The following is a 26,577-nucleotide window of genomic DNA, read 5'->3' on the forward strand; positions in this document are numbered from 1 at the left end:
ATCTGCGGCATTCTGCTTTTACCCCACCATTCTGACTTGTATCTAGTGGCAGCGGCTCACTGCTTTGTTCACGTGGAAAGGCGTTGGAAGTGTTGCGCGGAACTCTCCCTGACACTGCTGTTGCTGATTGAATCAACCGTGCAAACTCACAGGTCTTTGATAGCTGTTTACCCACAAACAGGGCAACCACTTAAGATCAAGTGCAATCTCTGAGTCAGAGCTCGTTAACCATTTGTCTGCCAGATTGCGCAAGTCTATTAACATGTTCCTGTTCAATTGCAACTTTTCATCAGAAGCAGAGCTTTCGGTCTCTGGCATCTGCTCCTCTCTACCTCAGTAACACCATCCTGCACAACATTGTCTACAATTGATTCCCTTGCTAGCTAAAACCCCGTTCATCATTGTCCTGTGTGCACTCAGCAACTGAGGCCGGCTGGTGGCGTAGTGGCATCAGCACTGGGCTTCAAGGCAGATGGTCCTGAGTTCAAACCCAGCCGGGTCCCAACCTGTATCTGTGCAGAAGAAAGGCCTGGCAATCCACTTCTGTACCTTGCCCATGAAAACCCAATGGACCTTGAGGTCAGGAAGAGTCAGACTCGACTATAACAACAAACCACCCCCTGGCTGAAGAAATTGCCTCTCATCTCTCCCCTGTATGGTTGTCCAGACTCACTGAAGACCCACAGTACGAAATCCTCCAGTGAAAAATGATATCGTATCCGTTAAATAGGGGCCGTGGTCAATTCTGATTTGATGGAGACGGACGTGAAAGCACAGAGCAGCATCTGGAGAAATTTCTGAAACGCTCGTTTGCTGCTGTCGTTACTGCGTGGTCGGGAATCTTTCGGAGGGTAGGCCTCAAAATCCCCGGCTTTGCCTACTGTTGGCGACCGATATTGAGGTCGAATCGTTCGGACAGAGATGGTGCTCAGTACTTGGTGTCGGAGAGCTGATTCGGAGGCTGGAAGTTTTCGGATGACTCAGAGTCGGACCATGGTCGGGTATGGCAGGAAGAGTTTTTCTTCCTTCTCCCGTCTGCGTGAGATGTAGGACATTTGAGAGACTTTGAACTTTTACTGTGCTCATGGACTTCCTCATCAAGTTATGGTATTGTTGCACTGTTGTAACTATATGTTATAATTATGTGGTTTTGTCAGTTTTTTCCGTCTTTGTCTGTCCTGTGTTTTGTGATATCACACCGGAGGAAATATTGTATCATTTTTTAATGCATGCATTACTAAATGACAATAAAAGAGGACTGTGTGTCTTCATAATCTAAATTATTTAGGAACAGCTTCTTCTCCTCCACCCTCAGATTTCTGAGTGGTGCATGAACACTACCTCACTGTTTATATATTCGACTGTACTGCTGCCACAAAGCAACAAATTTTGTGACATGTGTCAGTGATGATAAATCCAATTCGGATTCCCTGCTCAGTGAGATACTGATGATTGTTTAAGGCATGAAGTGAAACTTCATGACCAGGGGAATATTTCCAGAAGAGATTCTGCGGATGCTGGAAATCTAACCCTGGCTGCGTTATGGCCTGGTATGGGAACACCAATGCCTTTGATCAGAAGAGGTAGTGGATTTGGCCCAGTACATCAACAGTAAAGCCCTCCCAACCATTGAGCACATCTACGTAGAAAAGTGGCATCCATCATCAAAGGTCCCCGCCACCCAGGCCATCCTCATTTCTTGCTGCTGCCATCAGGTAGAAGGTACAAGAGCCTCAGGACTCACACTACCAGGTTTAGGAACAGTTACTACCCCTCAACCACCAGGCTTTTGAACAAAAGAGGATAGCCGCACTCATTTAAGGACTCTGTTGTTATTTCATGCTCGTTATTTATTGCTATATATTTATATCTGCATTTGTACAGTTTGTTAACAGTTCCTGGTGTTTACACTTTACAGTTTCTGTTCTATAGATTTCCTAAGTATGCCCACAGAAAAACAATCTCCGGGTGGTATGTGGTGACATGTATGTACTCTGATAATAAATCTTTCTTTGAACTTTTTGAACTTTGAGCAATACACACAAAATGCTGAAGGAACTCAGCAGATCAGGCAGCATCTGTAGAAATGAATAAACAGTCAATGTTTCTGGATAGGAAAGAAAGGGTTAGCGTTATACACCTTCCTCTTCCCCACTTTCCCATTCTGGCCTCTACCCCGCTCCCTTGCTATCCTGGTGAAGTGTCTCATCCCCTCTGTAGATGCTGCCTGACCTTCTGAGCTCCTCCAACGCTCCGTGTGCACCACTAAAAATTTCCAGCATCTGCAGAATCTCTTGTGCCAATAAATAATTAAGCAACTTGCATTTGTTCTCACTCAGAAGGAAGTTAAGAGGTAATATGATGTTTATTTCAATGGGTTAATAATGGAAAATACAAGCTCTTTTCTCCAGGTTGAGTCTGTGCAGGATATAAACAAAACACTGACCCTGATTCTAAAACTTGCTACACCTAGAAAGTTTGGGGAATGGCATTTAAAATATCTGGTTCAGGATTCCTGACCCCAAACTACAGAAAAATTTGCTGCAAATTAGGTTTTGTATGAGCATGCTCTTCCATTCAGGGAATATGTCAATCAAGCCCCAGCCTCCTTGCCACTTTCTGGAGTAGGTTGAGAGCTTTAGGTTTCCAGGTGTAAATGTCACCAACAATTTGTCCTGTCCAGCCATGTTGACAATACAGCCAAGAAAGTTCACCAGCTCCCCTACTTCCACAGAAGGTAAAGGAACCCCAGCATGTCCTCAAAGGCTCTCACTAGTTTCAGGATAGGATGTACCACGGGAAGCATCCTCAAAGTTCAAAGTAAATTTAGAAGTAGGTGAGACCTTCCGTTGGTCAGGGCAGAGCATGGATGTTGTGTCCTAGCTGTCATATGCAAGCCAGGGCAGTACAGTATTGAGAGCAAGCTGCTCCTCATGTAGCAGTCCACCTCTCCACGCAACTGATGAATCCAAAGGATCAGCATAGACCAATACAGCTTGGCACCAGTAGTGTCGCAGGAGTTGAACTCAACGTAGGACTACCTTAGGGGCTCCAGCTCCAGATTTTGCCCCAGGGTTTGCTCCCAAAGCCTTCCCCATGAGTGGGTATAGCAGCAAGGCCATGGAGGTTTGAGATCAGGGTTTTCCTCCTCGTAGATGAGCGCTAACCACGGGTGATGAACCCCATATGCCTGAAGTAACTGGTTTTAAGGCAACAGTAACCTGCCTTTGCCCCTTCTCTTGTCAGTAGAAATGGTTATGCCAGCCTTAGTAGCTAAGCTACACGTGAAGGCCAGGAGCTCGACTTGGTTGTCAGATGCAACACAGGAGGCTGTGTACAGAATAACTATGAGCAGTGAGATAGACTGCGTATCAGATCTGGAAGAGATCTGGTATATCATGGAAGACTACCATAAATTTTCACAGATGTACAGCAGAGAGTGTTCTGACTGGTTGTACCACCATCTGGCATGAAGTCTCCAATGCACAGGATTGAAAGAGGCTGCCTTGGAAAAGCAACCAACATAATCAGCACTTCCACCTCCCACCCCTCTCCTCTCAGGCAGAAGATGCAAACCTTTGAGGGCACGTACCACAAGGCTCGAGGACCGCTTCTATCCCACCATTATCAGACCCTTGAATGGACCTCTCCTACACTATAAGATGAATTCCTGATCTCCCAGTCTACCTCATTGTTAGCCTTGCACCTTCCTGCTTACTTGCAGTGCACATTCTCTGTAACTGTATCATTATAGAACCCTCAAAGTTGCCACACAAGTTGCTAGGGTGGTTAAGAAGGCGTGTGGTGTGTTGGCTTCAATGTTCTCTCCAATTTTACTTACAGCTGCACGGACCAACTGTTGCTCTGAACAGGGAATTTTTACATGGCCTGAAAACTGGACGGCACATTAAATGTTTTTTTTTAAATATTTAGAATGAAAATGTGAAAAATCACATGCTTCTGATTTTATTTATTAATTGAAGGGTTTCATGAAATACAGTACAAAAAAAGAAAATCTTTCATGCTCCATTAACTTTTTCTCACCTGTCTTTATTACAAATCCCTTGTCTATAAACACTGTCTGGATTAATTTTGCATCCAGATAAAAGATACGTCTTAATTTTCATTAGATCGTCCAAATCTTCCACTTCTGGTCTGTTTCTGCATTTACAGGACATTTCATTGAAATCATAAGACTGAACCCATGTTTCCCAGTGCTGAAGTGGCTAGCACGAGAGGGCACAGTTTTAAGGTGCTTGGAAGCAGGTACAGAGGAGATGTCAGGGGTAAGTTTTTTACACGGAGAGTGATGAGTGCATGGAATGGGCTGCTGTCGATGGTGGTAGAGGCAGATATGATAGGGTCTTTTAAGAGACTCCTGGATAGGTACATGGAGCTTAGAAAAATAGAGGGCTATGGGTAACCCTAGGTAAGTTCTAAGGTAAGGACATGTTCAGCACAGCTTTGTGGGCCGAAGGGCCTGTATTGTGCTGTAGGTTTTCTATGTTTCTAAGTTTCTTCACAGTCAGCACTGGAAGCTTGAAATGATCCAATAATGTCAACAAGAATTAACAGTTCTTCAAATTCTTTTTGTCTCAGCAGATAGTTCAGCTTACCAGTGCGCCGGTAGCTTATTAACAATGAGTTACTGACTTCCATTCTGCTTTTATTGTTACAATTTGTAATTGTGTTGTAACTTGAAACACCGATAATGTAAGTACTATATGTTGAAGCTCTAAAATGTTCCAATTAAAGGTTGTGGTACCTTTATTATTTAGAAAATTTATGGATTATATTCATTAACACGTGATTAATTACAGGGTATTTCTCAATTATGTTAACATGGATATCAAAATGGGTCTCTTTTGCTGTTGCTTGCTTGATGTGGGGGTGGGGAGTCAGTGATTTTGGAGGCTTCAATGTTCTATCATTCCTATGGGGCCTATTGTTTCATGGATGTCTGTGAAGAGTATGAATACCAGGTTGCATACTGTATACATTCTCTGATATTAAAATAACATAAATTGCCTTAACATTTACATAAAATTAACTTCCAGCTGTGTGGCAATAAAGGCTATGTGCACGGGAATATTTCAGTTACTGCACGGCCGCACAACTGAGGGTAACCTGGTTGGCTATGATTAGTTGGGGGATTGAGTTTGTGAGCCACAAGGTAATATTGCAGCTCTATAAAACTCTGGTTAGACCACACTTGGAGTATTATTTTCGGTTCTGGTTGCAGACTTGGAAGCTTTAGAAGAGATTTACCAGGTTGCTGCCTGGTTTACAGAGTATGTCTTATGAGGATAAGTTGAGCAAGCTAGGGGTTTTCTCTTTGGAGAGAGGGAGGATAAGAGATGACTTTATAGAGGTGTACAAGATGTGTGGGCACGTGGCCAAGTAGTTAAGGCATTCGACTAGCTACCTGAAGGTCGTGAGTTCAAGCCCCAGCCGAGGGAATGTGTTGTGTCGTAGAACAAGGCACTACCACACATTGCTCTGCGACGACACTGGTGCCAAGCTGTATGGGTCCTAACGCCCTTCCCTTGGACAACATTGGTGTCATGGAGAGGGGAGACTTGCAGCATGGTCAACTGCTGGTCTTCCATACAACCTTGCCCAGGCCTGCGCCCTGGAGAGTGAAGACTTTCCAGGCGCAGGTCCATGGTCTCGCAAGACTAACGGATGCCTTTGATTTGATTGACAAGATGATGAGAGTCATAGACTGAGTGGATGGGCAATGCCTTTTTCAAAAGGCCACAATGGGTAATAACAGGGTATGTAATTGAAAAGTGATTGGAGGAAGTGTAGGGAGGGGACGTCAGAAGTAGGTTTTTTACAGAGTGGTGGGTGTGTGGAACGTGCTGCCAGGGGTAGTGGTGGAGGCAGATACATTAGGGGCATTTAAGAGGTTATTAGACACACACATGGATGACAGTAATAGAGGACTATGTGGGAGGGAAGGGTTAGATTTATCTTAGCACAATATCACGGGCTGAAGGGCCTGTGCTGTGCTGTGAAGTCCTATATTCTATTTTGGGAATTCTGTTTCTCTTTACACTATGTCAATATTCTTCAGTATAGAAATGGATCTCTGGGTTGCACATAAACACCGGTTTTCACTGTTTGATACACGAGAGAACAATAAGTCAGTTACTTACCTCGGTGACCGCTACAATTACTGAGCTTAGACCAAACCTGGAACCTTTGTCCCACAAAGACGATGGTTTCACATGTTAGAAGTGAGCTGTCCATTAGCAGGGCCACTGGCCAAGTGAGGATTATAGAGAACTGCATTCCAGTTCCATTCCAGGGCTCTCTGCTGCCTGCCAAGAGATTACCTCATAGGCACTGTCACGTCCGTGGCTGCCACAGTGATCTGCTGGCTTTAACACCCCTGGTTAGTGCTCTTAGTCAGGCCACCTCCATCTGCAGCATTGCCCTGCATAAGCCTCGTCACTTACGCGGAATCGGCGTTCGCCTCCTGGTCCTGGAGTTTGAGGCTTGCTTCAGAATTGCACAACATTCCTGCATTGGGTGGTGGGGGGGGAGGTGGTTCAGGCAGCTGGGCTGGGGATTGTCAGTGACTGTGGAGGCCGAGGGAGGTCGGAGGAGAGGGCTGGTGAACTGAGTTAGTGAGGGAAGGTTAATTGATGAGAGGATTAGAGAGGAGTTGAGGAAATTCTTTACACCCAGATGATTTTACTTATTTTATTGATAGAGCACGGAGTAGGCCTTTACGGCCCTTCGAGCCTCATCAAACCCCTACAAACCCGATTAACTGTGACCTAATCAAGGGACAATTACCCTACCCGGTGTGCCTTTGGACTGTGGGAGGAAACCAGGTCACCCGGGGAAACCGACGCATTTCACAGGGAGGACGTACAGAGACTCCTTACAGAACGGCGCCGGGATTGAACTGCGGACTCCACAACGCCCCGAGCTGTAATAGTGCCGTGTTAACCACTATTTACTTACGCACTGCCGGTTACGCCACTGGCGTTTAGGCCAACAATGAAGGTCCTCTATCTCCGTCTGTCCTTACCGTCACACACAGACGTAGAAGGATTCTTCATTGCTCTTATTGTAACCTTTTTTTGACCATTCAGGGTTTTTAGCCCTAAGAACCCCCGAACCTTGAGAAAACCACTCTTAGTCTGGCCTCTGCCCTTTGACCTGTTTGCCATGGGTGACCCTACCAGGAGCCAAAGCACGAGGCCCTGACTCCAGCCAGCATAGCGCCCTGGGTCACTGAGGCACGCAAGCCTCTGAACCACGACACGGTTGTGGTCTTCCTGGAGGGTTAATCATGATAACACGGCAGTTTAAAACTCTCTGCCAGAAGGGAAGTCAGAGCAGCAAATACAATCTTGTTTGACGGTAACTTGCAGGCTGTCCCCAGCACATCCTTAGCTTATGTCGGTTGTTAACGCAAAGAACACATTTCACCATATATTTCCATGTACATGTAATGTGCATCTGAATTTGCTTTAAATTTGGAATGCAGTGTGGAGGTGGGGCACCGGGGGTGGGGGAGGGAGGGGAAAGTGATGGGTGTTTTGTCAAAAGAGACCTCATGAGTAGAGAGCAGGAACAGGACTTGGGCATAGTACGAGGGAGGATGCTGAGTGGATTTATAATTCTATCAGTGCTGATGAATTGTAGTCACGCAGAGAGATTGGCCAGGATGGAGGCTGCTTTCTTTAGAACCTGCAAAGATCAGAGAGAATTGAGGGAAACCTGAGATTTATTACCATAATCATCATTACAAAGGGACACAGACATAATGAGGAACATCCTTCTCAGCAGACAACTTTTGAGTTGTCAGATACATAGCAAGATGCTAATTACAGAGAGGTTTTGGACAACACAAGCCCATTCAATGTGCTCGGTTACTTTCCCTGGTTGATGGGAAACAGCTAATTCTGCAGTAAACCATATCAGCTTAATGACTGAAGGTTTATTTGTCTCACGTACATCAAAGCATACAGTGAAACACAGCATTTGTGTCAATGACCAGCACAGTCTCAGGATTGTGCTGGGGGCAGCCTGTCCAGTCCCAATATTGCATGCCCACAGCTTACTACCCAAACAACTTTTAAATGTATTCAGGAGGAAACTGGAGTACCCAAGGGTACACCACGTGGAGAGCATACAAACCCCTTACAGACAGCAACGGGAATTGAACCCAGGTCACTGGCGCTGCAAAGCATTACTCTAACTGCTTTTAATCAGAGATCAGACTTTGCTTAAAACACTGAGGCAACAGAACTAATGGCAGGAACTACAGCTACTTCTCCTGATAAAAGTAGAGCGGTTTTGTCAGCAAAATGCAGTGAGTGGAGGATAATCATATAGAGATTTTGCACGTATAATCAGTCCCAGTTATTCACAGCAATGTGGGCTTGATGGGAACCACTTAGAAACCATGCACAGCCAACTAAATAAGTCAACTTTCACAACGCTTTGTAACAAAATGTATAACTTTATTCATTTATAAATATACAAAGCATGGTCCGGTACATGTAACAGTATTCATAACAACTTCAACTTCTGGTAAAATACTCCAAGCTGCCTTACAAAAGAATAATCAAACAGAGGTTGACAGTGAAGCAACCTATTATTATTTTTTGACAGCTGCATGGACCAACCATTGCTCTGAGTGGGAAAACTGCATTGGCATACAGCAGCCAGCAGTTCATTAACAATGAGCTGCCAACTTCCATTCTGTGTTTATTGTTACAATTTGTAAATATTGTAACTTGAAACACTGACAATGTAAATAGGTTAAATGTGGTTCATTTGTCATTTAGAAAATTTGTGGATTATATTCATTAACACATAATTAATTACAGGGTATTTCACAATTAGATTAACATAGATTTCAAAATTATATTAACATTATATAAAAGAAAATTCCAGCAACAAAGGCTGTGTGTGCAGGAGCATTTGAGTTACTGTGCGGCCGCGGACCCACACAGCTTAGAGGGAACAGTGCAGTGAAAGATTTTTGGGGTCAAATGTATGGATAAGGAGGAAGGTTTTGAGGAGAGTGTTGAAGAAACAGGAAGTGTGGAGATTTCAGAGAGAACTGCAAATATATTTGGTAAACTGAATTTAAAATTCAGTAAACACTAGTCACCAAAAAGATTAAAGCTTCACACTGGAATAAGTGAGGTTATTTAAGTAATACAAGTTACAACAGAACTGCCACAATTTAAGACTCCAGTGCATGTAAGACTGGTTAATGGCCATGAGCTCCACAGTGGTCAGTCCATTGCAGGAAGTCGGAAATTTTGATCAGTAATCCTTGCAATAGAAACATTCGTTAAACTTCTTGCTAAAATAAAATTAATGAAACAACGCTGGTGAAACGAAGAAGTAAAGGGAATATACTCGGGGGAGTGGCATGGGTCCTTGTCGAAGACCTCCTCCTTCCCTTGCTCTTCACAGTACGCTGCTTAGAGTACACCATCCACAAATCACTGCTGAGGATTCCAAGGAATCGCATTGCACAATTTCAGGCATCTCTTCAAACAGCCCCTCGGGGCCCAAAAAGCAACTGCAGCTCGACATCTTCTGGGTCGATCAGGTCTACGGGCAGCTCCCCATCATCATTCACTGAATCCACTTGAGCTCCCTGGGACAGTAGGTACCTGGAAGGGTGAAAGGCAAAGTAAAACACTGCTACAAGAACAATTAAAGTGGAAACAATCATTTCTGCTTCTGCGCAAGTATAACCAGGGCTTCAAAAGAAAGTTAGGTTTACTATCACATGCACATGTGTACACATAAAGCCTACATAAAGTGGCCAGTCTGTCACAGGAGAACACCTCCCGACCACTGAACACGTCTACAAAGAGCGCTGCTGCAAGAACCCCACGTCAAGGATCGTCAAGGACCCCACCACCCAGGCCATGCTCTCTTCTCACTGGGGCCATCATGAAGGAGTTAGGTCCCACACTACCGGATTCAGGAGCAGTTATTACCCCTCAAGCATCAAGCTCCTGAATCAGAGTGGATGACTTCACTCGCCACAACACTGAAATGATCACTGAACAGAACCTATGGACTCACTTTCAAGGACTCATATTCTCGGTATTAGTTCTTTTTAAATTATTATTATTATATATTTTGTATTTATTCAGCTTGTCTTCTTTTGCACATTGATTGTTTGTCAGTCTTAGTTTGGGTGTAGTTTTCACTGATCCTATTGTATGTCTTTCTTCTACTGTGAATGCCTGAAAGGAAGTGAATCTCAGGGTTGTGTATGATAACAAATATGCATTTTGATAATAAATTTACTTTGAACTTTGAACTACACAGGTGTAATAAAAATCTTTCTATATCATGATGATATAATATTAGGGACACAACAATCATCAGGAAAACATAAATTAAGTTAAATTTTTTACAAGAAAAACACATTAAACAGAAGTTTTACAAAGAAGAATACAATTAGAAGAGAAAAAAAAAGTCGATTGTAGTACAAAGTGGTGATGGTGTTATACTGACGCGATGATTGGGGTTGTACTGGCTGGCTCAAGAACCAAATGATTGAAAGAAAGTAGATGTTCTTGAACCAGGTGATGTGGAACTTAAGGCTTCTGGACCTTGTGCCTGATAGCAGGTCCAAGAAGATGCCATGGTCTGAATGTTAGGGAACTGGAGCACCCAGGGGAAGCTCATACGGGGAGAATGCATAAACTCCTCACAGACAGACAGTGGCAGAAATTGAAACCAGGTCGCCAGTGCTGTAATAGTATTACGCTAACCACTACGCCACTGTGCTGCCCAAAGGATGGGTGAGGAGGAACCACTAATGGACTGCCATACCCTGACAGATGATTTTTTAAAAAACGTTTCGAATGTCGACGTTCAGTTGTCAGTGTTAGGGTGAAGTTGCTCCTTACTTTGCAATCTCTGTGTGCCCATCACTGCAGGCTATGTGGAGGGCTGTCCAGCCGTCCTCGTCCCTCTGTAGAACATCAGCTCCATACTTGAGGAGCAGCTTCACGCAGTCCAGGTTGCCCGTGAGGACCGCCTCGTGGAGAGCTGCCATTCCTGAAATTAAGAACACATAGAACATCATTTCACAGTGCAGGGTATTCAGCCCACAACCTCGTGCAGATCTTTTAACCTACTCCAAGGTCCTTCTAACCCTTCCCTCCTACATTGCCCTCCATTTTTCTATCATCCAGGTGCCTGTATAATAGTCTCTCAAATTTCCCTAATGTTTCTGTCTCTGCCAGCAACCTTGGCAGCACATTCCTCACACCACTCTCAATGCAGAAGAAAACCCTACCTCTGAACCACTACACGGTCCTCCAAACACCTTAACTTATGCCCCCTTGTGTTAGCTATTTCCGCTCTGGGGGAAAAATCTGTGGTTGTCCACTCAATGTATACCTCTTATCTTGAACACTTCCGTTCAGTCACTTCTCACCCCCTCCCTTGAAAGAGAAAAACCCGAGCTCACTTAACCTTTCCTCATAAGACATATTCGATCATCTGCATCTTCTCTTAAGTTTCCACATCTTTCCTATAATGAGGCGACCAGAACTGAACACCATGTTCCAAGTGTGGTCTAACCAGAGTTTTATAGAGCTGCAATATTACCTCACAGCTTTCGAACTCAGTCTCCCGACTGAGGAGGACCAATACACCACACGCCGCCTTAACCGCCCGATCAACTTGCGCGGCAACATTGAGGGATAGATATATGGACGTGGACGCCAGGATCCAGTGTTCCATCGATTTTTTTTTTTCACAGCTGAACTGACCAACAATAGCCCTGAGCAGGACTTTTTTAACTCGGCCTGAAAGCTGCACAGCACATCATTTAAGAGAAAATCCCATCTGCGCGGCAACAAAGGCATGTGCGCGGGAGCATTCCGGCTACTGTGCGGCTGCGCACCCGCGCAGCTTAGAAGGAACAGTGCCCTCCGTTCGCTCTGTTCCTCCACACTACTAAGAATCCTGCTATTAACCTTGTGTATTATCTTCAAGTTTTACCTTCCAAAGTGAATTATTTCACACACTTCTCTAGATTGAATTCCAATTCTCAGCTCAGCTCCGCATCCTGTCAATGTCCCGTTCTAACCTCCAACAACCTTCACACTATCCACAACACCACCAGCCTTCAGGTCATCTGCAAACTTACTAACCCTCCCTTGCACTTTCTCGTCCGTCGTTTATAAAAATCGCAAAGAGCAGGGATCCCAGCACAAGTCCCTGCAGAACACCACTGGTCAGGCAGAATACGCTCCATCTACTACCACACTCTGCCTTCTGATTGGTTGGGAAACCAGCCAATTAGATTGATTAATTTTCAAGGACTATTTACAACTCGCGTTCTTGGTATTATTTTTATTTGTAGTTTGTCCTCTTGTACATTGGTTGTTTGTACGACTTTGTCCGTTTGTGTATAGTGTTTCGCATTTTGTCTCTTTTCCCCCGTTAATGTCTGCGAGAAAATGAATTTCAGGGCAGCATATGGTAACATATGCCACATACATTCATAATAAATTGACTTTGAACTTTAAAGATAGTCAGAAACATTTTCCCACGTGGAAATAGCAATCACTTCCACACAGCTTTGAGGTAAGGGGGCGGGGGTTTAAAGGAGCTGTGCGGGAAGAGCTATTTTTATTTTGCGAAGTGTGGTAGGTGCGCGGAGCGCGCTGCCGGGGGAGCTGATGAAATCACATATGGACACATCGTTCAAGGGGCATTTAGACAGACACGCGAACAGGCAGGGATTGGAGGGATATGGACCATGTGCGGGCAGATGGATTAGTTTAAAATGGCATCATGGTCGGTACAGACATTTGTGCCGAAGGGCCTGTACTGGTCTATGTTCTAAAACCTGCTCCATACCTTGGCCTTCTCACCTTAAAACACGCCCTCCAGAATTGTCTGGGATTACTATGCCCCGCTTCCCTTTACACACAAGGGCAAAGGTTTCTCATCTCCTCCGCAACACAAGACGAGGAGGTGCCCCTTAGGGAAATAACTCCCATGACACCAGAACCGGGCGCCTTTTCCAGCACCGAAGGCATCTCTACCACCCCCGAGGGGGCAACGAGTGACCAACCCCGCCCCCCCCCAACAAAACCCTCGGATCAGAAACTCACCAGACGGGTAGAGAGAGTCCAGCTTCACCTTGCCCGCTCTAATGAAGCGCCCGACCTGTTCCAGATCGCCTTGCCGAATGTGATCCTGAAATACTATATCGTTCGGGAAGCGGACGGCGCGGGTGGACTTCAGGCTGGCGGGAGCCACCGCGTACCTGGCCCGGGTTGAATAATACCTCATGGTAAGCGGTTTGGACGAAGGGGGATAACTGTAGATAACTCCTCGCACTCGGATCGGCGGTGAGAACTCCCGTTCGCTCTTGCGCACTCGCCTATATACCGCTGTCCGCTCTATTTATGGGAACCTTGTCTCACCGACCGTGTGCCCCACCTCTCTCCACACCCCCACCCTTCGGCGGTGGAGGAGTGGGGGAAGGGTTTAATATCGAGTGGCCCATTAAAGGGTATGATAAAAGAGACACGAGTTGCATTTATGTAGCCGGTTTACGCTGGCACAAACTAGCCGGAGGGGAAGCCGGCGTCATCTCTTGTCCTGGTTGATCAGGGCAGGGTCAGAAAGTGGCGGGGGTAGGATAAGAAGAGCGGGGAGGTTTGGGGAAGGGGGTCTCGTTTATTTGACCTCCTCTTTGATTAGAATGGACGTGGAGAGGATGTTTCATATAATGGGGGAGTCCAAGACCAGAGGGCACGGTCTCAGAATACAAGGACGTCCCTTTAGAACAGAGATTAGGACGAATTTCTGTGGAATGAATTGCCACAGACGGCTGTGGAGGCCAAGTTATTTGGGTATATTTAAAGTGGAGGTTAATAGGTTCTTGATTAGGAAGGGCGTCAAAGATTATGGGGAGAAGACAGAAGAATGGGGTTGAGAGGGATAATAAATCAGCCATGATGGAATGGGGGAGCAGACTCGATGGGCTGAATGGGCTCGTTCTGCTCCTATATCTCATAGTCTTATGTAAGGCCAAAACAAGTCATGGCAAGAATATTAGCCATCAGCAGCAAATAATCTGCCGGAGGAACTCAGCGGATCGAGCAGCGTCTGTGGGTGGAAAAGATCCTGATGCAGGATTTCCACTCGAAACGTCGAGAATTCCTTTTCCTCCACGGATGCTGCTCGACCCGCTGAGCCCCTCCCGCAAATTATTTCTTGCTGCAAGTCCCCGCACCTGCAGTCTCGTGTTTCTCCAATATTAGGCCCCACTACTTCCAGGGGCTTTGGCCGCGCTACTAAGCCTTCCTGAGTGACTTTGAGCTAACCGATATGCCGCTAGATTCTGCAGCGTCATTAGATTACCGCAACTGAGACCTCGGGGATGACCTTATGTCACAGAGCCCCAGTCAGGTTTCACGGTGTTGCAACTGTCCCTGTTTACAATTCAGCGTGTTGCTGCTTTCGCCTTTTGCCTCACGTGTTGCAGAGCACACGCCGTAAATCCACAAGGGAACGATGAACCTGTTTTACCCAGCGGACGTACAATTGTGGTGGAACCCGCTGGTCAAAAGGCGGAGCGGGGTGTCGCTGTAAGATCAAGGCACGGCACGGGTGTGTAGCGGTTACTGTAAGATCGTGTTCAATTCCTGCCGCCGTCTGTGAAGAGTTTGTACCTTCTTCCCCTTGACCCTGTGGGTTTCGTCCAGATGCTTTGGTTTCCTCCCACATTCCAAAGACGTGCGGGTTAGGGTGAGTAAATTGTGGCGCCGGAAGCGTGGCGAAGCGTGTTGTCTGTCCGCAGCACATCCCCGATGCATTTCATCGTATGTAACGGTGTTGTGATGTACACGTGACAAATAAAGGTAATCTCTCCTTAGTCTTTATTAAGATGAGACATAAACACCACAGCAGGGACCAAGTGACCTGTTTCGGGTTGTTTGTCCCGTGTAAGTGTCACGGGAGAAGGTGCGAAAGGCCAGACTGATTGACCAAGAGATCCAGACAAGCGTTTCCCTGACCATCCAAAGGTTACGGTACAAACCTCCGTGCACATTTCATTCGTACATGAGGCTCTCTATTTCCATGTGCGAACTTGCAATGGATTTGCGTTGTTTGACACACGTACGCAATGGCTTACAACAGATGTTTAACCCTGCCGCCCGCCTCCGAAACAGAATTTCACATCTCGGTATGGACGACTCGCCTTTCGACCGAGTTCTCGCATCCACACGGTAACCGCCCTCGGAAGTACAAAAGTCAAGCGATAGAATACAATAAAACCAAAAAAAGTACGTTGCAGAAAGTCGTTTCTCTTCCCAGAATGCCGACCCTTCGCGTGTCTTTGTACTGTAATCACCAATATCTGTGGAAAGTCTTCACCGCAGTCGGACAAGCAAGGAAACAAGTTCTCTCAAGTTGATAGGGAGGTTAAGAAGGCGTGGGACAGGTCGGCCTTCATTAGTCGGAGAATTGAGCTCAAGAGCCGCGATGTAACGTTGCAGCTCTATAAAATGCCAACTCCAGTTAGAACATCAGAGAGTTTTTGACAACAGGCCACAAAGCTTGCCAAATTCCTGTTCGCATAGTGCGTTGAAATAACTATTGAGTTATTGAAAGTCTCTAAGGTACTAGTCTCAACTATACAGCTAGGTGTCCATAACTTACTGTGTGAAGAAATGCTTCCTGATGTTGGTCTGAAATCTCCCCCTAACCAGTCTCTACCTGTGACCCCGTGTCCTTGGCGATGGATTAATTTTCAAGTAGCACCTGTCATCCAATTCTACCCTTAAGGATATTGAACACTTCTATCATGTCTCCTCTCATTGTACGTCGACTTAGACGAAAAAGATTAATTATTTCAATCTTTCTTCATAGCTCATACTCTGCAGACCTGGAATGAGTCTGGTTGCCCTTCTCGGGACCCCCTCCAGCGCCTTGACATTCCTCACACAAGATGGAGAACAAAATTGTACACAGCACTCAAGGTGTGGGCTCACAAGCGCATTATACAGCTGAGAGAGAACGTCTCCTGACTTGAACTCCTCTCAGCGTATGAGATAGCCCAACAATCTGTTAGCCTTCCTGATCGCTCTGTGCGTTGTCTAGATGTTGATAGCGATGAGTCTACCTGGACGCCCAAATCCTTCTCACACAGTGCACTTTCCAACTCAATACCCCCCACTGTAGATTTATAGCTAACACTTCTACTTCCTATATGTAATACTTTACATTTATTTACATTGAAATTCATCTGCCCTTATTTGGATTTTGTTTAGATCTAACGGTATTGATTCAGCTGTCCCACTAATCAATCAGCCCGTCCCACTAATTTTGTGTCTTCAGCAAACTTTACTAGTTTATTTGTTATATGCTTATCCAAATCATTAATGTAAATTAAAAACAGCAGCGGACCCACAATCGATCCCTGCGAAACCCGACTTTTAACATCTTCTAGGTGTGAAAATTATCCTCTCACCGTACCTCGTCGTTTTCTGATTTTGAGCTATTCGCACACCGCAGTCTGAACCCTTACTTCCTGTAATTTGATTATTAACCACACATGGGACACCTTGTCAAAAGCCTTCTGAAAGCCCAAGTAAACGATATCGACTGCTCTATGTTATCATAAATTTTAGTTGCCCCTTCATAGCATTCCAGCATAGGCCTCATCATCGGAAGGATGTGAAAACTTCAGAGGGGGTGCGGAGGAGATTTACCAGGATAACACACACAAAACGCTGGAGGAACTCAGCAGGTCAGGCAGCACCAATAGAAATCGATAAACAGTCGACGTTTTGGGCGAGGCCTTTCATCAGGACTGGAAAGGAAGATGATCGGTGAAGCGGTCAGGAAAGGTAAAGGGCTGGAGACTCTGATTGGAGAGGAGAGTGGACCAAAGAAGAAAGGGAAGGAGGAGGGGATCCAGGGGAGGTGAAATGTGGGTGAGCAGAGGTAAGACACCAGAGTGGGGAATAGAAGAGGAGAGGCGTGGGAGAGGTTTTTTAAACGGAAGGAGAAATCGATATCCAGGTTGGAGGCTGCCCAAACGGAATGCAAGGTGTTGCTCCTCCTTCCTGAGGGTGGCCTCATCTTGGCATGGGCCGACATGTCGGAATGGGACTGGGAATCGGAATTAAAATATTTAGCCACCGGGAAATTCCCGCTTTTGGCTGTTGTAACGGAGGTGCTCTACAAAGCGGTTCCTCAATTTATGACGGGTCTCACCTACAAGTATATAGAGGCCGCATTGGGAACACTGGATTCAATTATCATCCCCAGCAGGTTCGCAGGTGAAATGTTGCCCCACCTGGAAGGACTGTTTGGGGCCCTGAATGGAGGCGAGAGAGAGGTGAACGGGAAGGTGTAGCGCTTAGGCCGCTTGCAGGAGAAGTGCGGGGAGGGAGATTGGTGGGGAGGGACGCGTGAACATTTATCACTTGTATTTATGATGTATGCTTGGATCAGAGATCATGTCGTTCGAGGGCAGATCGAGCGAGCTCGGTCCCTTTGGAAGGAAGGAGGATGCGAAGCAGCTTGATAGAGTGTGCGGGGTAAGAGACACAGACAGACCCGAGAGCCAGTGATTATTTTCCGAGGGTAGAAGTGGCTAATACGAGAGAGTGTAATTTTAAAATGAGTGGAGAAAAGTATTGGGGAGGGGGCGGTAAATGCCGGAAGTAGGTATTTAACACAGAGTGGCGGGTGAGTGGAGCTCAGGCGCCTGCGTTTCCATGAACCGCGCACTGAACTGGATGAATCCGAGGATGACACACCCCTATCTTGTCCAGCACTCAAACACGTCCTGTTATTCCTGTGGTGTGGGTCTTCAGTTACTAGACTGGGGATCCAGCAGACTGGTGAGCTAATAACTGCGGAAAGTAAGGAGTTAACCGAATGATCCGGAGTCAAAGTTCAAAGTAAATTTATTATCACCACATGCAACCCTGAGATTCATTTTCTTGCGGGCATACTCAATACATCCGCAACAGAATAACAATCATAATAGAATCAGCGAAAGACCGCACTGACTAGGGCGTTCAACCAGTGTTCCAAAAAAATAGAAAAAAGAAGGGAATAATACATAAATAAATGATAAACATGAGATGAAGAACCGCTGGAAGTGAGTCCATAGGTTGTGGGAACACCTGGGTGATGGGGCGAGTGAAGGTGAGTGGAGTTATCCTCTTTGGTTCAAACGTCTGATGTTTGAGGCGTAATAGCTGTTCCTGAACCTGGTGGTGTGAGTCCTGAGACTTCTGTACCACCTTCTTGATGGCGGCAGCGAGAAGAGAGCGTGGCCTGGGTGGTGGGCGTCCCTGATGATGGATGCTGCTTTCCTGCGTCAACACTCCATGTAGATATGCTCCATAGTGGGGGGGGGGGAGGGTTAGAGTTAGTTTTACCCATCATCGACTGGGCTGTACCCACTACCTTTTGTAGGGTTTTCCATCCAGGGGCATTGGTGTTTCCATACCAGGCTGTGATGCAGCTTGTCAGCACACATCCATAGAAGTTTATCAACGTTTCAGATGTCCCTTCAAATCTTCGCAGACTCCGACGCAAGTAAAACCAGCATTAATGAAAATGGATTCGAGCGATTTGGTTTGCGCCGTGTCACCTTCTGTAATTTATCATCTTACTGCCAGTGACTGAGGAAACGTTAACCCAAGAGACTTTGCAGAGGCTGGAAGTTTTGATCAGCGATGCCAAGTGCTGGATGACCATCTATGCAGGGGAACAAACAGTTGGGGTTTCGGGCCGGGATCCTTTCTCAGGACTGGAAGGGAAGAGAGAAGAAGCCAGGTTGGGAAAGTGGGGTGGGGGTGGACTGGGGTCTAAACTCTGAAGAATCCTGATTAAATGTTTCCGGTTACACACAAGGTTGACTTTAAGCAATGTGTGTGTTCCCTGCTGGCGGAGCCCACTTGTTCTGAAGGACACGCGAGAGCGGCGGGAACTTACATCACCCGGTTGCAGCGAAGAATCAAAGCGGAGCGCGGAGGGTGGTGATGGGTTTCACACACACTAGCACGTTGACAGCATCTGCGGAATCTGGACAGATTTGCAACGTGTGGGAGGGCAACCTGGATGTCGCAATTGGGAACAGCCGTTTCACAACGCTTGGTTCGAAATGACTGCACCTCTTCCTACAGATGCTGCCTGGCCTGCTGCGTTCACCAGCAACTTTGATGTGTGTTGCTTGAATTTCCAGCATCTGCAGAATTCCTGTTGTTTTCGAAATTAACATCGCTTTTCGTTGCAAAGTCATTCTGGCGATTCTAACAGCTCATTTTGTCCTTCATGAGAATAATCAACTGACGCGCCGTGCTCCGGCGGAGTAAGTATCCGCTGTCAGTTGCGGTAAAGACAATAGACGGGATGTTACAGAATCCGACGTGGAGAAGGATAGAACAATTCGAGAGACAACTCCCCGAATGACCAAAATAGAGTACAAGAGACAGGATGGGCCCAGCTCTGGTCACCTGCCTACAGGAAATAGATCAATAAAATCGAAAGAGTACAAAGAAATTTTACAAGGATGTTGCCTGGTCTTGAGTTATAAGGAAAAGTTGAACAGGACTTTATTTCCTGGAGTGTAAGAGCATGAGGGGAGATTTGACAGAGCTATACAAAATTATGAGGGATATAGATAGGCTAAATATAAGCAGGCTTCACCCCCCCCCCCCACTCAGGCTGGGTGAGATTACAACTCAAGAGAATATGGGTTAAGGGTGAAAGATGAAATGTTTAAGGGGAACCTCCTCCTTCGGAGACTGGAACGAGCTGCCGGCGAAGTGGAGGATGTGGGTTTGATCTCTACATTTAAGATAAGTTTGGGAGGGGTATGTGGGGTGCTATGGTTCAGGTGCGGGTTTGTAGGACTAGGCAGAATAATAATTCCACATAAGAATAACAGGACAAGAGCCTGTTTCTGTGCTGTAGTCAGTATTCATAGTGCTAGGGAAAATAAAAATGATGAGTGAAAAACAGCCAGCACCAAATATAAAAGTTTTTTTTTAAAAATCGGTGTACAGTAGATGTTAACTGTTAAGAGAAGCGGGGTTCCTTCCTCGCGGTATGTTCATTGAGGTAGAAACGCCAGACGAACTGGCTGCAAGTAAAGGCGTAATGTTAACATGAACAAGTTACATGTCTGAGCACGGAAGTACAGAACAGAATCCCAAGACTAGAAGTCAATCTGTGGCGTCAACTAAAGATGATGATCCCTAACACTTTGAAGGCAGCTGCACAGGCTACTACCCTCGTGGCAAATGATGACAAATAATTCACTTTTACTACATCACTGAATTTTACAGAAGTTTTGTTTTGTTTTAAATTTCTCCTTAATTCACCTCTAGGATGCCAGTTTCGTCATCTTTTGTCTACGTCGCCTCATCTTCAGGGAGACCAACAGATCAAGTGTGTTCTTGACACCAGTCTCCAAGGAGAAGGATGCCGCCAGAATCTCGAAGGTGGTTTAATTCACAAGTTAACAACAGCTTCTTCCCTTCTACCATCCGATTCCTAAATGGATATTGAACCCATGAACACTACCTCACTTTTTAAATATGTTATTTGCTTTACACTATTCTAATCTACTCAATACACTTAATTGTAATCTATTTATTTGTCCTATATTATCATGCATTGCATTGTACTGCTGTTAAGTTCACAAATTTCACGACACATGCTGGTGATAATAAACCTGATTCTAGTACAGGAAAGGCTGGTAGTGGGTAACAGTTGGCCCAGATCGAATGCATCCTTGGTCGGTGAGAGTAAACAGAAATCGCGAAGATCCTGACATAATCTCCCGAAGATCTATTGGGGCAGAAGAGGTGGAGCATTGCAAATGTTAACCCATTCATTCAGGAATGAGGAAGGATAGACCCAGCCTCCACGGGAGAGTCAGTTTAACTTCAGCTGTGGGGAGACTTTTACAAACAATAATCAGGGTGGAATTAGCCTCCAGAGTATTACAGCCTGGATTCAGGCCCTCCTGCCCAACCAGTCCTGATTTCCTACTTTCAGCCCATATCACATTAAGCGCCACTGCTCCCTATACCTACCCAACTACTTAAATACTACTGCCCTTGCCTCAGCTACCTCCTCTGGCGCCTCGTTCCATATACTCACCTCGTGTGTGGGGAAAAATGCCTTTCAACTTTTGGTCAATTGTTTCTTCCTCAGCCAAGTACAATTGTGGAAGACAAACTGCATTAACTTTAGATTTTTTTTTAAAAAACGGTGCAGGAACTGAGGCGAATGTGGTGCACATGGAACTGTGAAAAGGCAGTTGGCAAGCTGCTGTATAATAGGAACTTTGAGAAGATGCGAGACCATGCAGTCGACAACTGCAGCAGTGAGTGGTAGCGTTATTGGACCGCGGGGCGGGGGGTGTTCCTCTGGCTTCCACTCTCTTCCTTTCCAGGCACGATGAAGGATCGCGGCCCCAAACTTCGACTTCCTTTCCATGGTTGCTGCCTGACCTGCTGAGTTTCTCCAGCATTTTACGTTAATAATTTCCTGCGTCTACAGTATGTTGTGTTTCACTATGAAGATTAACTTTAATATAAACCTCTGTACAAGATACGATTCTCAGTCTGCAGCTGACAAAACAGTGAATTGTGAGATTGACTCGAGGAAATGGTAGATGGGTCCCACCTGACAAGATGAAATTTAAAGGTTCTCGCTGAATACAACAGTGGGCATATAGATCGAAAATAGACTGAATGTAGAGGGTTGAGAGGTGACAATTTCAGTAGGGTGCAGCAGGAAATTCTGGACAGTCAGCAATGCAACTGGAAACCTGTAGTTGATCCAATAAAACCCAGTAAAGCAGGTGTCTACCTCACTCCTCTCACCTAGCCCAATTCAAAGCCTTTGCTGTGTGGAGACTGCACTTGATCCCTAACCACTGGGGATCTGCAGATACTCATTTCCTCTTGCACTCTAGAGCCATGCTGGTTACTAGATTAACCAGTCAATGGCTGATTACCTGTGGTGTAGGTGTACCCAGCCACATCCACACTCGTGGCTATGCCTGGTTACAACAGCTTTGCCTGGATGAGCCATTTTCCGCACCGAGGGCAACACAATGATTAGCATAACGCTTTACAGTAACAGCAATCACCAAATGGGGCTCGTACTTTGACAATCCGCCAACCTTCAGGCCGTGCTATTCAAGAATTTAGTGACTGTTTTGTACCTTGGCTGTCTGCAACAAATTGGTACGTTTTCCCCGCTCCAGGTTCCTCCCCCATTCTAAACAGATACGCTTGGCAAGTTTCAGGCTACCTCCAGGACATCCTTAGACTGTTGGTCATTGATGCAAACGAGCAGTTGCAGCAGTGTACCATTTACCGACCAATACCATCTGGAAGGACGGGAACACCACCGCTTGGAAATCCCCTCCAAGTCACTCACCACCCTGACTTGGAAATATATCGCCATTCCTTGTCGCTGGGTCAAAATCATGGAAACCCCTCTCCAAGAGCACTATAGGTGTACCTACATCTCAGGGACAGCAGCGATTCGAGAAGGCAGCTCATCACCACCTTCCCAAGGGCAATTAGGGATGGGCAATAAATGCTAGCTTAGCTAGCAACGCCCACATTCCATAAATAAATAAGAAATGACTGCTTCAATGTATACATGGTATAAAGCTAATCAACAGGACGGTCAGGGGAATTAATTAAAAGGTGATAAATTACAGGTAAATTGGGAGTATAGACATAGAATAGTACAGTACAGGCCCTTCGGCCCACAATGTTGTGCTGACCCTCAAACCCTGCCTCCCATATAAGCCCCCACCTTAAATTCCTCCATATACCCGTCTAGTAGTCTCTTAAATTTCACTGGTGTTTCTGCCTCCAGAACCGACTCAGGCAGTGCATTCCACGCACCAACCACTGAGTAAAAACACTTCCTCTAATATCCCCCTAGAACTTCCCACCCCTTACCTTAAAGCCATGTCCTCTTGTATTGAGCAGTGGTGCCCTGGGGAAGAGGCACTAGCTATCCACTCTATCTATTCCTCTTAATATCTTGTACACCTCTATCATGTCTCCTCTCATGACCTGTACAAAAAGGACGGGTTACACTTGAATCCTAGGGGGACCAATATCCTGGCAGGGAGATTAGCCGGGGCTACTGAGGTGACTTTAAACTAGAATGGTTGGGGGGTGGGAATGAAATTAAAGAGGCTAGGCGTGAGGAGGTTAGTTCACAACAGAGGGATGGGAACCAGTGCAGAGAGACAGAGGGGTGTAAAGTGAGCGTAGAAGCAAAAAGTACAAAGGAGAAAAGTAAAAGTGGCAGGCCGACAAATCCAGGGCAAGCATTAAAAAGGGCCACTTTTCAACATAATTGTATAAGGGCTAAGAGAGTTGTAAAAGAGCGCCTGAAGGCTTTATGTGTCAATGCAAGGAGCATTCGTAATAAGGTGGATGAATTGAAAGTGCAGATTGTTATGAATGATTATGATATAGTTGGGATCACAGAGACATGGCTCCAGGGTGACCAGGGATGGGAGCTCAACGTTCAGGGATATTCAATATTCAGGAGGGATAGACATGAAGGAAGGGGAGGTGGGGTGGCGTTGCTGGTTAAAGAAGAGATTAACGCAATAGAAAGGAAGGACATAAGCCGGGAAGATGTGGAATCGATATGGGTAGAGCTGCGTAACACCAAGGGGCAGAAGACACTGGTGGGAGTTGTGTACAGGCCACCTAACAGTAGTAGTGAGGTCGGAGATGGTATTAAACAGGAAATTAGAAATGTGTGCAATAAAGGAACAGCAGTTATAATGGGTGACTTCGATCTACATGTAGACTGGGTGAACCAAATTGGTAAAGGTGCTGAGGAAGAGGATTTCTTGGAATGTATGCGGGATGGTTTTTTTGAACCAACATGTCGAGGAACCAACGAGAGAGCAGGCTATTCTGGACTGGGTTTTGAGCAATGAGGAAGGGTTAATTAGCGATCTTGTCGTGAGAGGCCCCTTGGGTAAGAGTGACCATAATATGGTGGAATTCTTCATTAAGATGGAGAGTGACATAGTTAATTCAGAAACAAAGGTTCTGAACTTAAAGAGGGGTAACTTTGAAGGTATGAGACGTGAATTAGCTAAGATAGACTGGCAAATGACACTTAAAGGATTGACGGTGGATATGCAATGGCAAGCATTTAAAGGTTGCATGGATGAACTACAACAATTGTTCATCCCAGTTTGGCAAAAGAATAAATCAAGGAAGGTAGTGCACCCGTGGCTGACAAGAGAAATTAGGGATAGTATCAATTCCAAAGAAGCATACAAATTAGCCAGAGAAAGTGGCTCACCTGAGGACTGGGAGAAATTCAGAGTTCAGCAGAGGAGGACAAAGGGCTTAATTAGGAAGGGGAAAAAAGATTATGAGAGAAAACTGGCAGGGAACATAAAAACAGACTGTAAAAGCTTTTATAGATATGTAAAAAGGAAAAGACTGGTAAAGACAAATGTAGGTCCCCTGCAGACAGAAACAGGTGAATTGATTATGGGGAGCAAGGACATGGCAGACCAATTGAATAATTACTTTGGTTCTGTCTTCACTAAGGAGGACATAAATAATCTTCCAGAAATAGTAAGGGACAGAGGGTCCAGTGAGATGGAGGAACTGAGCGAAATACATGTTAGTAGGGAAGTGGTGTTAGGTAAATTGAAGGGATTGAAGGCAGATAAATCCCCAGGGCCAGATGGTCTGCATCCTAGAGTGCTTAAAGAAGTAGCCCAAGAAATAGTGGATGCATTAGTGATAATTTTTCAAAACTCGTTAGATTCTGGACTAGTTCCTGAGGATTGGAGGGTGGCTAATGTAACCCCACTTTTTAAAAAAGGAGGGAGAGAGAAACCGGGGAATTATAGACCGGTTAGCCTAACGTCGGTGGTGGGGAAACTGCTGGAGTCAGTTATCAAGGATGTGATAACAGCACATTTGGAAAGCGGTGAAATGATCGGACAAAGTCAGCATGGATTTGTGAAAGGAAAATCATGTCTGACGAATCTCATAGAATTTTTTGAGGATGTAACTAGTAGAGTGGATAGGGGAGAACCAGTGGATGTGGTATATTTGGATTTTCAAAAGGCTTTTGACAAGGTCCCACACAGGAGATTAGTGTGCAAACTTAAAGCACATGGTATTGGGGGTAAGGTATTGGTGTGGGTGGAGAATTGGTTAGCAGACAGGAAGCAAAGAGTGGGAATAAACAGGACCTTTTCAGAATGGCAGGCGGTGACTAGTGGGGTACCGCAAGGCTCAGTGCTGGGACCCCAGTTGTTTACAATATATATTAATGACTTGGATGAGGGAATTAAATGCAGCATTTCCAAGTTTGCGGATGACACGAAGCTGGGTGGCAGTGTTAGCAGTGAGGAGGATGCTAAGAGGATGCAGGGTGACTTGGATAGGTTGGGTGAGTGGGCAAATTCATGGCAGATGCAATTTAATGTGGATAAATGTGAAGTTATCCACTTTGGTGGCAAAAATAGGAAAACAGATTATTATCTGAATGGTGGCCGATTAGGAAAAGGGGAGGTGCAACGAGACCTGGGTGTCATTATACACCAGTCATTGAAAGTGGGCATGCAGGTACAGCAGGCGGTGAAAAGGGCAAATGGTATGCTGGCATTTATAGCGAGAGGATTCGAGTACAGGAGCAGGGACGTACTACTGCAGTTGTACAAGGCCTTGGTGAGACCACACCTGGAGTATTGTGTGCAGTTTTGGTCCCCTAATCTGAGGAAAGACATCTTTGCCATAGCGGGAGTACAAAGAAGGTTCACCAGATTGATTCCTGGGATGGCAGGACTTTCATATGAAGAAAGACTGGATGAATTGGGCTTGTACTCGTTGGAATTTAGAAGATTGAGGGGGGATCTGATTGAAACATATAAGATCCTAAAGGAATTGGACAGGCTCGATGCAGGAAGATTGTTCCTGATGTTGGGGAAGTCCAGAACGAGGGGTCACAGTTTGAGGATAGAGGGGAAGCCTTTTAGGACCGAGATTAGGATCTTCACACAGAGAGTGGTGAATCTGTGGAATTCTCTGCCACAGGAAACTGTTGAGGCCAGTTCATTGGCTATATTTAAGAGGGAGTTAGATATGGCCCTTGTGGCTACGGGGGTCAGGGGGTATGGAGGGAAGGCTGGGGCGGGGTTCTGAGTTGGATGATCAGCCATGATCATAATAAATGGCGGTGCAGGCTCGAAGGGCCGAATGGCCTACTCCTGCACCTATTTTCTATGTTTCATCCTCCTCCTCTCCAAAGAGTAAAGCCCTCGCTCCCTTAATCTCTGATCATAATCCATACTCTCTAAACCAGGCAGCATCCTGGTAAATCTTCTCTGTACCCTTTCCAATGATTCCACATCCTTCCTATAGTGAGGTGACCAGAACTGGACACAATACTCCAAGTGTGGCCTAACCAGAGTTTTATAGAGCTGCATCATTACTTCACAACTCTTAACCTCGATCCCTCAACTTATGAAAGCTAACTAAGCTTTCT

At 45.6% G+C, this 26,577-nt stretch overlaps 1 protein-coding gene across 1 annotated transcript; it reads right to left on the minus strand.

Moving 5' to 3' along the window:
• Positions 1 to 8,459: 8,459 nt before the first annotated feature.
• Positions 8,460 to 13,412, minus strand: ppp1r27a (protein phosphatase 1, regulatory subunit 27a). The gene is made up of 3 exons (XM_063030821.1): positions 13,137 to 13,412; positions 10,914 to 11,064; positions 8,460 to 9,656 (listed from the first exon to the last, which is right to left on the minus strand). Exons 1-3 carry the CDS (start codon positions 13,315 to 13,317, stop codon positions 9,533 to 9,535), a joined length of 456 nt encoding a protein of 151 aa, XP_062886891.1. The 5' UTR covers positions 13,318 to 13,412; the 3' UTR covers positions 8,460 to 9,532.
• Between the last annotated feature and the right edge of the window lie 13,165 nt (positions 13,413 to 26,577).

Source organism: Mobula hypostoma, chromosome 22 (genome assembly GCF_963921235.1).
Source record: "Mobula hypostoma chromosome 22, sMobHyp1.1, whole genome shotgun sequence".
Classification (NCBI taxonomy): Eukaryota; Metazoa; Chordata; class Chondrichthyes; order Myliobatiformes; family Myliobatidae; genus Mobula; species Mobula hypostoma.

Excerpts from the sequence above, each read along its gene's own strand:
- ppp1r27a (XM_063030821.1), bottom strand. The coding sequence starts at position 13,317 with ATGAGGTATTATTCAACCCGGGCCAGGTACGCGGTGGCTCCCGCCAGC. Across the intron at positions 11,065-13,136 it reads GGACTCTCTCTACCCGTCTG|GAATGGCAGCTCTCCACGAG; the intron begins GTGAGTTTCTGA and ends TCTTAATTTCAG. Across the intron at positions 9,657-10,913 it reads GGGCACACAGAGATTGCAAA|GTACCTACTGTCCCAGGGAG; the intron begins GTAAGGAGCAAC and ends TCACCCTTCCAG.